Source organism: Staurois parvus, unplaced genomic scaffold (assembly GCF_062004578.1).
Source record: "Staurois parvus isolate SC_StPar_1 unplaced genomic scaffold, SC_StPar_1.0 ptg001466l, whole genome shotgun sequence".
In the NCBI taxonomy this organism is placed as follows: Eukaryota; Metazoa; Chordata; class Amphibia; order Anura; family Ranidae; genus Staurois; species Staurois parvus.
Window position 1 is genome coordinate 443,845 of NW_028319262.1, and position 15,525 is coordinate 459,369.

At 48.3% G+C, this 15,525-nt stretch overlaps 1 protein-coding gene across 1 annotated transcript in view; it reads right to left on the reverse strand.

Moving 5' to 3' along the window:
• PTPN4 (protein tyrosine phosphatase non-receptor type 4) overlaps positions 1-15,525 on the reverse strand; it is a 209,816-nt gene that overhangs the window by 131,810 nt on the left and 62,481 nt on the right. The window contains exons 6-8 of the mRNA XM_089662397.1: positions 10,036-10,080; positions 5,246-5,298; positions 2,793-2,913 (exon numbers count right to left, since the gene is read on the reverse strand). Of these exons, the coding sequence (XP_089518523.1) occupies positions 2,793-2,913; positions 5,246-5,298; positions 10,036-10,080 (219 nt within the window). The remainder of the gene's footprint in view (positions 1-2,792; positions 2,914-5,245; positions 5,299-10,035; positions 10,081-15,525) is intronic.

The window sequence follows — 15,525 nt, forward strand, 5'->3', positions numbered from 1 at the left end:
GCCCCTTGAGGGTTAGGGACCTTAGATTGTACACCCCTTGAGGGTTAGGGATCTTAGATTGTACACCCCTTGAGGGTTAGGGACCTTAGATTGTACACCCCTTGAGGGTTAGGGACTGATGTGAATCCTAGATTGTAAGCTCGAAAGAGCAGGGCCCTCGATCCCCTCATGTTTTGCATTGTATTGGTATTGTTCTGTCACATGTTCTGTCCCCCTTTGTAATGTACAGCGCTGAGCGAACTATTGGCGCTTTATAAATACTGTATAATAATAATAATGTACAATATATATGTAAAGCGCTGCGTACATTGATGGCGCTATATAAGTACCTGAAATAAATAAATGTTGTGCAGCTGGTCCCCTTCCTGCCATCCTTTGGCCCCCCAGAGTGCTGGAACACCAGGGCCCGATCAAAAGTGCAACCTTTTTGACCCTGGTAGTTCCACCACTGGTGTCAGCAATTTTTTTCACCATTTTATTTATTTTTTAACTTTTTTTTACCATTTCTTTTTAGGAGCCTCGTTGGGGGCTTTGGTGAGATTCCAGGGGTCTAAACCAGCCTTTCTCAACCAGAATGCCCAGGCACCCTGGGGTGCCTTGAGGTTTCTTCAGGGGTGCCTTGGCAAAGTGTCTAAAGATTGCCCAAAACCTGTATACAAGCCAGCGGGTGGAACAAGCCACAGGTTTTCATTATGCACCATAACAACCTTCTAGCTGGCGGCTTCCTGACAACCAATGACATCATCAGTTGATAAGGAGGATGTCAGCTGCCTGCACAGCATCCTAGTTTGACCCTCCCCTGCCCCTCTCTATCAGTGCTGGGGTCACATCAGCTCAGTGATGGAGAAAAACTGAGGGAGAGGAGAAACATTGGAATGCTAGTCAGTACCGGCATGCAAAAGTGTATTTGCTTTGGAAGGATAAATCACCTCTAATGTTGGGTGTCCTACATGTGTGGATGTTGCTGCGTTATATAAAACTTTTCACATTTAGAATGGAGTGCTCTTTTAAAATGGACAGTCTAGAGCAGGGCTTAAAATTTAAAGTCCTGAGCTACTAGCCAGGCCTTAAGAGTTACTCGCCACCAACAAACACACACGCACACAGAAACATGTACACACACACAGAGACACCTGTACACACACACACAAACATGTACATACACACACGCACAGAGACACATGTATGCACACACAGGCACGTACAGACACGCATACACACAGATACAGTACGTGTACATACACAGAAATATACACACACAGACACATGTACATACATACACAGACACACACATGTACATGCACACAGACACATGCACACACACACAGACACATTTTACATGCATACACAGACACACACATGTACACGTACACACACACACACACATAAAAAGTTGCAGTACTACGTTGTTCACTCACAGAGCCGGGTACTGCACTCTAGGGGGAGGCAGAGAGCACAGCACACACTCCTTGCTTTGCTGTCACTGCGCTCAGCTATTGAGCAGTCTGGCGGCTTCCAGTGCCAATGACAGATCCGGCCTGAGCTCCGAGCCTGCTCAGCAAGACGGCCCTGGGGGACACACTCGTCCCCACCATAATTTCCACTCGCCATTGGCGAGCAGGCGAGTGGAAATTTCAAGCCTGCCCTAGAGGCACCCTATTTTAGAATAGGGTGCCTCAAGACTGTCCATAATTTTAAAGGGTGCCTCGGGATTGTCCATCATTTTTAAGAGTGCCTTGATGGAAAAAAGGTTGAGAAACGCTGGTCTAAACAGACCTCTGGTGTTTCACCTTTGAGACAAAGCCCACAATTTCCATCTCTGCAGCCTCAGCTGCACTAAATGAATGGATAGTAATAGATCTGTACAGAGCTTCCCCTTCATTCATAAACTGAAGCATAGTAAACATGACGTATTCACCGTCCCTTTCCTGCTCTCCATCGTGACGAGTCCCCCACAAAAACCAACAGGAGAGGAAAAAAGGGAAGCTGGCAGAGCTGCAGGAGACTGGGGGGGGGGGGGGCAGTTAAACACACAGGGGCCGAGGGGCAGCAGGACCTGGACAGGAGGGTGGTGGGAGCGGTATATAGAAAATGATCCCCTCCATTTTCCTCCTGCAGTTGCTGAATATCTCCAGGAGGGAGAAGACAAGAAGTGGGCTTTCAGCAGCTGCAGGAGGGAAATGGAGGGGAACGATTCCTCTTTATGCCGCCCCCACCACCCCAGGTCACAACTGTGACCTCTATGATTATGCCCCTGGTCTGCCCACTACAGTCTGTCCCTCTTTTTCCTCCTCTTTGGAGATTTCCTTATACTTTAAAGCAGAAGTATGGGATTAAAAAAAAAAAAAATCCATACTCACCTACATAATGCAGCATCTATGCGATTGATCACATGACCACTGATCGCTGGGTTTGCTATGAGCGGAGATCAGTGACAGTCAGTCAGCACTCACGCTCTGCTCCTCCAGTACTCGTTTGAGAGCTAGGCAGGAGTGGCTGGCTACAGCTCTCAGCTGTGTGCTATGAGGAGGAGCCAGCTGTCAATCAGGCAATGGGGTGGATCCCGACAATATTGTCTGGATACTTCTCGAGCCTGGAGCAACTCTGCTTCGTCAGCTGATAGCGGACTATCTTTAAAGTACAACCACTGAGCAGCACTACAAAGTAGGACGCAGGAGAATGTTTATGTAATGAGCAAATATGGTTTCCCCTTAACACCATGCCCATCCTTTAACACGTAACAAAGCAATGAACACTTTATTTTCTCTCTTCTATAACATCAGTCAGCCTACCTGTGTTGCTGATGCAGTTTAGCGATCTCCTTCTCAAAGTCCAGAGGTTGGTTAGGGATAAAAGAGAAATCGGCAAGGTACCCAGGGAGGTGCTCCGAATGCAGGTAATCTCCCAGCTCAGCTTAAAGACCGAAAAAAAGTAAATTTTTAGCAAACTACAGATTAATATTTCGCAAATTATTTCATCTAGAACAATTTAATAGTTATTCATTAAAAGGCACAGTGCTTCTTTAAAAAACATAAATAAATGCACCCACGATGAATTAACCACTTCCCGACCGGCCGTTGCATATAAACGGCCGGACGGTGGTACTGCAGGGTCGGGTGGCCGTTTATGAATGGCCTCCCCGCACCCTGCTTGTGCGCGCTCCCTGGGAGCGCACTGCACCGCGATCCAGTGCCTGCTGTGTCCTCCGGACACAATGAAACACCGATCGTCGGACGGGACCTCTGTACGAGGTCCCGCTCATGTGATCACTGATTGGCCAATCAGTGATCACATGCAAAGTAGTAAGCGAGGTGTCACTTCTGACATCATTGCTTACTACGTGTGAAATCTGTGAATGATCACAGAGGTCACATGGTACAGGGCTATTCACAACAGCCTTGTACCTTGTGACAAGCTGTGACCAATCACAGCTCACTCAGTACTTCTCAATGAGTGCAAGAATGCAGACAGAGAGAAAGAGAAATGATTGATTTTACATCCTTTATGGGTGTAAAAGCAATTAGTGTAAAAAAAAAAAAAAAAAAAATCTTCATCACCCCCCACAAGTAGTACAGTGTCACCATGGTTACACTGTACTGCTAGGGTGACCGTATGTAAAAAAAAAAAAAATAAAAAATAAAAAATATAAAAAAATAAAATAAAAATGTAAAAAAAAATGTTTGAAAATTATAATTTTTGGTTATAAACTAACTTGGATTTTTTTTTTTTTTTACTAAAAAGATAACGGAATAAATTTTGGCCAAGATTTATGATGAAATATTATTTATTTGCTAAATTTTATAAAAAAAAACCTTTTTTTCAAAATTATTGGACTTTTTCATTTACATAGCAAAAAAAATAAAAATCCCAGCGGTGAATAAATACCACCAAAATAAAGCTTTATCTGTCTCAATAAATTGTCATTTGTCTTTATCTGTCTCATAAATTGCACAATTGTCATTCAAAGTGTGATAGCGCTGAAAGCTGAAAATTGCCCTGGTCAGGAAGGGGGTAAAAGTGTCCGGACTGGAAGGGGGGGAAAGTGTCCGGACTGGAAGGGGGGGAAAGTGTCTGGACTGGAAGGGGGGAAAGTGTCTGGACTGGAAGGGGGGGAAGTGTCCGGTCTGGAAGTGGTTAATAATGTGCTTTTATATTTTTGTTTCCACTGGGCCTGCAGAGAATTGCAACTGCAATCAATGCTTTGTGGGTGTAATGTACTGGATCCTGCATTATTCATCCCAAGCCCCAGTTCTGTGTGGAGGTACAGACTTCGGTGCAGGGCTGGAACAAGGGGTGGCTGATCTGGGCTCTGTGGTATCATGTGAGGTGGGGGGGAGGTGCACCACGAGGAAATGAAGGGAGGAGGGGATTTGTGTTCGGAGTAATTTTTGGGGGTAGCACGGGGTAAGATTGTATGGTACTTTTGTGCCATGTGATCTGGTGTGGGCAAATGCACTGCATTTGCAGCCCGCGCTTGGGGTGTCATCACCCTGAGGTCATCAGAGGACAAGAGGGCACTCTTTACATCTGGAGGAAAAGAAATTTAATTTCCAAACACAGAAAGGTTTCTTCACAGTAAGAGCTGTGAGAATGTGGAATAGACTCCCTCAAGAGTTGGTTGTGGCCAGCTCAGTGGATTGCTGTAGGAAAGTCCTGGATTCTTTCTTGGATACACAGAATATAACTGGATATAACATTTATAGGGAAAGTTGATCCAGGGAATATCCAATTGCCTCTCGGGGGATCAGGAAGGAATTTTTTTCCCAGCAGCAGCAAGTTAGATCGTGCTTTGCTGGGTTTTTTTTTGCCTTCCTCTGGATCAACTGGGGGTGTAGGATTATAACTTTTTTTTTTTCTATGGTTGAACTGGATGGACTTTTGTCTTTTTTCAGCCAGACTAACTATGTATGTAACATTGCACTGACACCCACTGCAGATCGCAAGGGCAGTGAATGTGGTGCGGGAAACCACATTCTAGTGTGCACTAGCCCAGGGGTGGGTAACTGTTTCCCTCCAGCTGTTGGTGAACTACAAGTCTCATCATGCCTCTGCCTTTGGGAGTCATGCTTGTAACTGTCTGTTTTGCAATGCCTCATGGGACTTGTAGTTCTACAACAGCTGGAGGGCCACAGTTGCCCACCCCTGCACTAGCCCTTATAATGAATGCCCATTTGGGTTTCAAGGAAAATCATGGCTCTTTGCACATGTGTGAAATCACATTACATCATCTGGTATTGAAGCTTACATTGAACTGCGTATGAAGCCAGCAGGGCGGCAGTACTGTAAGGGCAGGGCAACCTGAAAGATAAAAAAAAAAGGAGACAGTGAGAGAAAAGCCGAAGACACCCCCATAACCTGCTGGATGGAAAGAAGGGGAACATTTGTGCAGAACCTCATTTCACAAAGTGGGGGAAGCTGAAAGCAATCGCTGTCACTTTCCATGGGATCCTTTGCAGCTGCCAAATAGTATGGGGCTATCTGCATGGAACTGATTGGCTGTCTGCAAGAACAAATGTTCTGTGTAAAAGGATTCACTCAACAAAGAATAATAAATGTAAAAAAAAGGTACATAAACTTTAATTTCGGCCTTCTCTTCAGTCTTGCACAGGTGTACCGGCTCCTCCCCTTCAGTCTTGCACAGGTGTACCGGCTCCTCCCCTTCAGTCTTGCACAGGTGTACCGGCTCCTCCCCTTCAGTCTAGCACAGTTGTACCGGCTCCTCTCCTTCAGTCTTGCACAGTTGTACCGGCTCCTCCCCTTCAGTCTTGCACATGTGTACCGGCTCCTCCCCTTCAGTCTTGCACAGGTGTACCGGCTCCTCCCCTTCAGTCTTGCACAGGTGTACCGGCTCCTCCCCTTCAGTCTTGCACAGTTGTACCGGCTCCTCCCCTTCAGTCTTGCACAGGTGTACCGGCTCCTCCCCTTCAGTCTTGCACAGGTGTACCGGTTCCTCCCCTTCAGTCTTGCACAGGTGTACCGGCTCCTCCCCTTCAGTCTTGCACAGGTGTACCGGCTCCTCCCCTTCAGTCTTGCACAGGTGTACCGGCTCCTCTCCTTCAGTCTTGCACAGGTGTACCGGCCCCTCCCCTTCAGCCTTGCACAGGTGTACCGGCTCCTCCCCTTCAGTCTTGCACAGGTGTACCGGCTCCTCCCCTTCAGTCTTGCACAGGTGTACCGGCTCCTCCCCTTCAGTCTTGCACAGGTGTACCGGCTCCTCCCCTTCAGTCTTGCACAGGTGTACCGGCTCCTCTCCTTCAGTCTTGCACAGGTGTACCGGCTCCTCTCCTTCAGTCTTGCACAGGTGTACCGGCCCCTCCCCTTCAGCCTTGCACAGGTGTACCGGCTCCTCCCCTTCAGTCTTGCACAGGTGTACCGCCTCCTCCCCTTCAGTCTTGCACAGGTGTACCGGCTCCTCCCCTTCAGTCTTGCACAGGTGTACCGGCTCCTCCCCTTCAGTCTTGCACAGGTGTACCGGCTCCTCCCCTTCAGTCTTGCACAGGTGTACCGGCTCCTCCCCTTCAGTCTTGCGCAGGTGTACCGGCTCCTCCCCTTCAGTCTTGCGCAGGTATACCGGCTCCTCCCCTTCAGTCTTGCACAGTTGTACCGGCTCCTCCCCTTCAGTCTTGCACAGTTGTACCGGCTCCTCCCCTTCAGTCTTGCAAGTTGTACCGGCTCCTCCCCTTCAGTCTTGCACAGGTGTACCGGCTCCTCCCCTTCAGTCTTGCACAGGTGTACCGGCTCCTCTCCTGGACTGCAATGGCTTGCTCTGATTTCACTGCACACTGTGAGCTTTTTACAATGTGAATTAGAAGCTGCAGCAAGTCAGACAGAGCCTGTTTTCCTCCCCATCTGGCTGTCCTGGTCTGCCACTTTCAATCTCTGGATTTCAGGTCTTCCAATTGTAGAGGCTCAGAATCATATGTGGGCATTACCTACGGTGGTCTGCAAGCAAATACACGCTGCCTAGGAAATCCCACCCCTCCAGACTGACATTCAGTTAGCTTGACCCAAAACAAACAATTTAAAGTGATCATAAAGCTGGACTTCAGCTTTAAAGTGTTACTAAACCCACAACAGTACAATCAGTCTGTATATGCCATAAAGCATCCTCCACATTGTGTAAAAAGTCTGTTTGATCCTGCCTTGTCTGATCCTCCCCTTCTTCTGCTGTCTGAATGCAGGGTCCGGGGAGAGCTGATATAGTGAATGCAGGGTCTGGGGAGAGCTGATATAGTGAATGCAGGGTCCGGGGAGAGCAGATATAGTGAATGCAGGGTCTGGGGAAAGCGGATATAGTGAATGCGGGGTCCTGGGAGAGCAGATATAGTGAATGCAGGGTCCGGGGAGAGCGGATATAGTGAATGCAGGGTCCGGGGAGAGCGGATATAATGAATGCAGGGTCCGGGGAGAGCGGATATAGTGAATGCAGGGTCCGGGGAGAGCGGATATAGTGAATGCCAGGTCTGGGGAAAGCGGATATAGTGAATGCAGGGTCGGGGGAGACCGGATATAATGAATGCAGGGTCCAGGGAGACCGGATATAGTGAATGCAGGGTCCAGGGAGACCGGATATAGTGAATGCAGGTCCAGGGAGACCGGATATAGTGCATCTAGAGTCCGGGGAGAGAGGATATAGTGAATGTAGAGTCCGGGGAGAGAGGATATAGTGAATGCAGGGTCCGGGGAGAGTGGATTCAGTGAATGCGGGGTACGGGGAGAGCAGATATAGTGAATGCAGGGTCCGAGGAGACCGGATATAGTGAATGCGGGGTACGGGGAGAGCAGATATAGTGAATGCAGGGTCCGGGGAGAGCGAATATAGTGAATGCAGGGTCCGGGGAGAGCGGATATAGTGAATGCAGGGTTCGGGGAGAGCGGATATAGTGAATGCAGGGTCCGGGGAGAGCGGATATAGTGAATGCAGGGTCCGGGGAGACCAGATATAGTGAATGCAGGGTCCGGGGAGAGCGGATATAGTGAATGCAGGGTCCGGGGAGAGCGGATATAGTGAATGCAGGGTCCGGGGAGAGCGGATATAGTGAATGCAGGGCCCGGGGAGACCAGATATAGTGAATGCAGGGTCCGGGGAGAGCGGATATAGTGAATGCAGGGTCCGGGGAGAGCGGATATAGTGAATGCAAGGCCCGGGGAGACCGGATATAGTGAATGCAGGGTCCAGGGAAGACCGGATATAGTGAATGCAGGGTCGGGGGGGGGGGGGGAACGGATATAGTGAATGCAGGATCCGGGAAGACTGGATATAGTGAATGCATGGTCCGGGGGGGGGGGGAACGGATATAGTGAATGCAGGGTCCGGGGAAAGCGGATATAGTGAATGTGGGGTCCGGGGAGAGCGGATATAGTGAATGCGGGGTCCGAGGAGAGCGGATATAGTGAATGCGGGGTCCGGGGAGACTGGATATAGTGAATGCAGGGTCTGGGGAGAGCGGATATAGTGAATGCGGGGTCCGGGGAGAGCGGATATAGTGAATGCAGGGTCCAGGGAGAGCGGATAAAGTGAATGCAGGGTCCGGGGAGATCAGATATAGTGAATGCAGGGTCCGGGGAGAATGGATATAGTGAATGCGGGGTCTGGGGAGAGCGGATATAGTGAATGCAGGGTCCGGGGAGAGCGGATATAGTGAATGCAGGGTCCGGGGAGAGCGGATATAGTGAATGCAGGGTCCGGGGAGACCGGATATAGTGAATGCAGGGTCCGGGGAGACCGGATATAGTGAATGCAGGGTCCGGGGAGACCGGATATAGTGAATGCAGGGTCCGGGGAGAGCGGATATAGTGAATGCAGAGTCCGGGGAGAGCGGATATAGTGAATGCGGGGTCCGGGGAGACCGGATATAGTGAATGCAGGGTCGGGGGGGGAACGGATATAGTGAATGCAGGATCCGGGAAGACCGGATATAGTGAATGCATGGTCCGGGGGGGGGGGGGGGGGGAACGGATATAGTGAATGCAGGGTCCGGGGAAAGCGGATATAGTGAATGCGGGGTCCGGGGAGAGCGGATATAGTGAATGCAGGGTCCGGGGAGAGCGGATATAGTGAATGCAGGGTCCGGGGAGAGCGGATATAGTGAATGCAGGGTCTGGGGAGAGCGGATATAGTGAATGCGGGGTCCGGGGAGAGCGGATATAGTGAATGCAGGGTCCAGGGAGACTGGATATAGTGAATGCGGGGTCTGGGGAGAGCGGATATAGTGAATGCGGGGTCTGGGGAGAGCGGATATAGTGAATGCGGGGTCCGGGGAGAGCGGATATAGTGAATGCAGAGTCCAGGGAGACTGGATATAGTGAATGCGGGGTCTGGGGAGAGCGGATATAGTGAATGCAGGGTCCAGGGAGACTGGATATAGTGAATGCGGGGTCTGGGGAGAGCGGATATAGTGAATGCAGGGTCCAGGGAGACTGGATATAGTGAATGCGGGGTCTGGGGAGAGCGGATATAGTGAATGCAGGGTCCGGGGAGAGCGGATATAGTGAATGCAGGGTCCGGGGAGAGCGGATATAGTGAATGCAGGATCCGGGGAGAGCGGATATAGTGAATGCAGGGTCCGGGGAGAGCGGATATAGTGAATGCAGGGTCCGGGGAGACCGGATATAGTGAATGCAGGGTCCGGGGAGACCGGATATAGTGAATGCAGGGTCCGGGGAGACCGGATATAGTGAATGCAGGATCCGGGGAGACCGGATATAGTGAATGCAGGATCCGGGGAGACTGGATATAGTGAATGCGGGGTCCGTGGAGACCGGATATAGTGAATACGGGGTCCGGGGAGACCGGATAGACTGAATGCAGGGTCCCGGGTTTAGTAACACTTTCAAGCGTTTCGATATTTGCATACCTCCTCCCAAGAGCCTGCCTACAACATGCATCCACTTTAGACTTTGAACATAAAATTATTTTGATTTCCACATAAAAGTTCTTCCATTATAAATGTGTGGTGGTTTAATTAGTTCTCATAAGGTAAGGCTGGAGTAATTAATTCATCAACATTTTATAAAATATTTAATTTGACTTACCTCCCAGTGAGAACGTCCTGTTTAATCTGCAGAAAATAAAGGTACCTAAAAAAGAAGAGAGACATGATGAGCACATAGAACAACAGATCTAATGGCAGGATCAACATTATATTAAAGGGGAACTCAGAAAAATGTACACTGCTAAGATGACTGATCAGTTAAAGTGATTGTAAAGACTAAAGGTGTTTTACCTCCATGCATTCTATGCATGACGGAAAGAAACCTTCAGCGTGCAGCTCCCCCCTCAGCCCCTCCTAATACTCACCCGAGCCTGACTGTGATGCAATGATATGCACTGTAGCAGCGGCACCCGGGTCTCTCCCTCCTCAATGGCTGAGACACAGCAGGAGCCATTGGCTGTGAGGAGTGAATGGGGGGGCTGGGCCAAACTACGCTCTGTATGTCTTATGAACACACAGAGCAGGGCATGGGAAACATCCCGCTCAAGTGCCCCCACAGCAAGCAGCTTGCTATGGGGGCACTCAGAAATAGGGAGCAGCCAGGGGCACCAGCGGGGGGACCCGTGAAGAGAAAGATTGGGACAAAATCATTACCTCCAGACCCAACTGTGGCACTTTTAAATATTTCCAAATCCCAATTTAAACTTCTCCTACAAATCACAAACAGATCATGGTCAAATCGTGGAAGTCGCCATCTCTGTGTATATTAGCAGCTCGAAACAAGGTCACACAAGCAATGATCCACGCCAAAATTGAGGCTACCATTTTAGATTCGGTCCCTAAGTTTCTGTCAACCTGGACCCCTTGGGTGGAACGCTTCCTGCCACGCTCCCACAAAACTCGCTGCTCCTTCCGCGATGTCCTCTAATCCTGCATCATGATAGTCCTAAGAGCCACGTCTTGCATTGTCCTGGTCCCGAGATTTTCTATTCTCTTCTGGAAGTCGCATGCCCTTTCCCTCTCTCTCCATCAGTCTCTCCAAATCCTCCCCCCCCCCTCTTTTTTATTTTTCTTCTTTCTGCTCACTTTTGTCTCCCTCCTCATGCCTCATATGGAACCCTTAAACCAGTGGTTCTCAACCTGTGGGTCGCAACCCCTTTGGGGGGTTGCATTGTCCTGGTCCCGAGATTTTCTATTCTCTTCTGGAAGTCGCATGCCCTTTCCCTCTCTCACCATCAGTCTCTCCAAATCCTCCCCCCCCTCTTTTTTATTTTTCTTCTTTCTGCTCACTTTTGTCTCCCTCCTCATGCCTCATATGGAACCCTTAAACCAGTGGTTCTCAACCTGTGGGTCGCAACCCCTTTGGGGGTTGAACGACCCTTTCCCAGGGGTCCCCTAAGACCATCAGAAAACACATATTTCCGATGTGTAAAGAGCAGCTACTGTGTAGAAAGGAGCTGCTGTGTTGAAAGCAGCTACTCTGTTAAAAGCAGCTACTGTGTTGAAAGCAGCTACTGTGTTAAAAGCAGCTACTGTGTTGAAAGCAGCTGCTGTGTTGAAAGCAGCTACTCTGTTAAAAGCAGCTGCTGTGTTGAAAGCAGCTACTGTGTTGAAAGCAGCAGTATTGGAGGTAAAACAACACTCATGAATTATAATTACTGGGTAAATAATTTTATGGTTGGGGGTCACCACAACATGAGGAACTGTATTAAAGGGTCGCGGCATTAGGAAGGTTGAGAACCACTGCCTTAAATGGTCATTGGGAACAGTGTTCCTTTTCAGTTGCTCATTAACCACTTGACCTCCAGAGGACTTACCTTAATGACCACGCCTCTTTTTGCTACTCGGCGCTGCACTAATTCAACTGATAATTGCGCGGTCATGCAATGCTGCACCCAAACTAAATTTACGTCCTTTTTTTCACACAAATAGAGCTTTCTTTCGGTGGTATTTGATCACCTGTGCGCTTTTTATTTTTCACGCTATAAACAAAAAAGGCCAAAAATTTGGAAGAAAAACAATATTTTTTACTTTCAGCTATAAAAAATATATAGTAAACTCAAAGTTGGTTATAAATTTAGGCCAAAATGTATTCTGCTCCATGTTTTTGGTAAAAAAAATCCCAATAAGTGTATATTGATTGCTTTGTGTGGAAGTTATAGCGTCTACAAACTATGGTATAGATACTGCAATTTACGCCATTTTTTTTTGCTATACAGCGCTGCGCTAGTTTAACGGACAATTGCGCGGTCATGCAATATGGTACATAAATGAAATTTACATCCTTTTTTTCCCACAAATTGAGCTTTCTTTCGGTGGTATTTGATCGCCTGTGCGGTTTTTATTTTTTGCACTATGCAAAAAAAAAGGCTGACAATTTTGAGGAAAAAAAAACAATATTTTGGACTTTTTGCTATAAAACATGTCCAGTAAAAAAAATGTAAAAATCAAATTTAGTCATAAATTTCTGCCAAAATGCATTCTGCGACATGTCTTTGCTAAAAAAAAAAAACCCAATACGTGTAAATTAATTGGTTTACGTGAAAGTTATAGCGTTTACAAATGGCGGGAAAGATACTGGGATTTTTAGGTTTTTTTATACTAATAATGGCGGCGATCAGCGACTTATGGCGGCGATCAGGGACTTATGGCGGGACTGCGGCGGACATTCTGACATTGGGGGGTACTGACTTGGGATCACTGACATCCCCAGTGACACCAATACAGTGATCAGTGCAAAAAAAAAAAAAAAACACTGACACTGTACTAATGGCACTGGGGAGGAAGGGGTTAAGTTTATTATTCAGGGAAAGGGTTAACTGTGTGAGGGGAGTGTTTTACTAGGGGGCGGGGTGTGTACTGCAGGGAACATCGCGGTTTCAGATCGGCCAGTCCTTCGGTCACGAGTTTGGTGAGAAGGTCAGGGGTCTGACGTCGCGTCCGTCACATATTGGTGACAGCGACTGTGGGATCGTCGTATATTGGTGGCAGCGATCCCGCGTCCGTCACGCGGCTGCACGGATTTTTGTGCGGATCCACAGCTGGCACCACCCGCACGGATGTGAAGCTAGCGTAAATGGGTGGCAAGCAGTTAGAAAATAATAACTAATTATAAATAAACAGCGCAAAGGGCAAAGAGATGTAACTCATGGCACCCCATTATCATTCTTTTTACTGACCACCATAACACCATTTCAAAGTGTTTTAATAAATATGCCAAGCCATTTCCACAGGAGTGTTTTCCCCCAAAAATAAAATGAAGGTCGCACGACGAAGAGGTGGGCTTAGGATCCTTGTGATAAAATTCGTCCCTCTTCCTCTCAGAAAACCAGAAGACATTTTGTATCGGTCCCGATCTGTAACGAGACGCCATAAAGCTGCGCTAAGACCCCCCTGCTGGGCCCACCGAAAGCTGCAATACGCCAGACACAAATGAGAAGCTCCGGCGGTGTGACATACAGAATATGAGGCGCTACAGACGATCGTCCTGTGAGACGCTGCCGCTGAGAGTGCGATCGCCCAGCACAAGACCTTGGGGAAGACAACACGTATTCTTCGTGTAACCAGGAAACTGGCGGCAGCCCAGAGCAACAAACAAAGCTGACGGTTGTGTTATTGGCCATCATACGATCCCCCCCCACATTACATGGATCTAGTAAAAGGTGACAGAGCTAGAGGTGGGGGGGGGGGGGCTCTACTTCTGATTTAAAGCTTAGATTTAGGAGACAGCTGGCAAATACAGCTCCAGGGTTTTGCTTTGCAGATTAAATTAACGAGCCAACGGCCATTTTTTAATCCTTCGTAATGTCCGGGACGCGTAAAAGGTCTTCGGATGAGCGATTCCTTCCTGGAGGGAAAAGCTTGGCTCTCAATATAGTTCGTTCTATAGAAGGTCAGTGGACACTTTATTGGGTTCACCTGCAGACATGGACAAGAAATCCACTTGTTTCTGGCCAAATGTTAGAAAGGGCAACTGTGACTGTGGAATGATTGTGGTGGTCTCAGCATTTCAGAAACTGCTGACCTCCTGCGATTTTCACACAGTTCAGTCTCCCGAGCAGTCAGTCTACACCAGGGTTCTTCCAGACGTTGCTTGAGCTGTGCCTGACTGACCTCCTAATTAATGGTGCCTGCATAGTTCTGGGGCCAACATCACTTGGCATTGCCAGCAGCATGACACCAATTATCTTTAAGGCTTTCTTAAGGGTGACCACCAATGTAAGGAGCATTCTTACCACTGACCACCGATGTAAGGGACATTCTTCCCACTGACCAACAATGTAAGGGACATTCTTCCCACTGACCACCAATGTAAGGGACATTCTTCCCACTGACCACCAATATAAGGAGCATTCTTCCCACTGACCACCAATGTAAGGAGCGTTCTTCCCACTGACCACCAATGTAAGGGACATTCTTCCCACTGATGACCAATGTAAGGGACATTCTTCCCACTGATCACCAATGTAAGGAGCATTCTTCCCACTGATCACCAATGTAAGGAGCATTCTTCCCACTGATCACCAATGTAAGGAGCATTCTTCCCACTGACCACCAATGTAAGGGACATTCTTCCCACTGACCACCAATATAAGGAGCATTCTTCCCACTGATCCCCAATGTAAGGAGCATTCTTCCCACTGACCACCAATGTAAGGAGCATTCTTCCCACTGACTATCAATGTAAGGGACATTCTTCCCACTGACCACCAATGTAAGAAGCATTCTTCCCGTTGACCCCCAATGTAAGGAGCATTCTTCTCACTGACCACCAATGTAAGGATCATTCTTCCCACTGACCACCAATGTAAGGAGCATTCTTCTCACTGACCACCAATGTAAGGAGCATTCTTCTGACTGACCACCAATGTAAGGAGCATTCTTCTGACTGACCACCAATGTAAGGAGCATTCCTCCCACTGACCCCCAATGTAAAAAACATTCTTCCCACTGACCCCCAATGTAAAGACCATTCTTCCCATTGACCCCCCAATGCAAGGGACATTCTTTCCACTGACCACCAATATAAGGAACATTCTTCCCAATGACCACCAATATAAGGGACATTCTTACCACTGACTAAATGGGATAAAAGGAGCACACAGGAGCTGCTACCCCCACAAGGTCCTAAAAACATCACTGAACCGCTTCCCGTCCACCCTATAGCAGAAGTACTGCTACGGGGCAGCACGGGTGCGCAAAATCACTTATATACCGGGTTCTGGTCGGTGATTAGTCGCCGGTGCCCGGTGATTGCCGAACATCTCGGGGGGTGGGGAGAACGGTTTGTTAACAAAACAGATCTCTCCCCTGTCAGCTCTTGCACACTGCTTTTCATGGCTGTGCATAGCAGAGCCATACAAAGCAGTGTAATTACAGTGCAGCACACAGACACAGCCCCACAGTAAAACACACACAGCACACAGTTAACCTTTTGATCATCCCAGATGTTAACCCCTTCCTGCCCAGTGCCATTAGTACATTCTCAGTGCTTTTTATTAGCATTGATCACTGTACTGGTGTCACTGGGGATGTCAGTGACACCGAGTCAGTTTCCCCTCCAGTGTCAGAATGCCCGCTATAAGTCGTT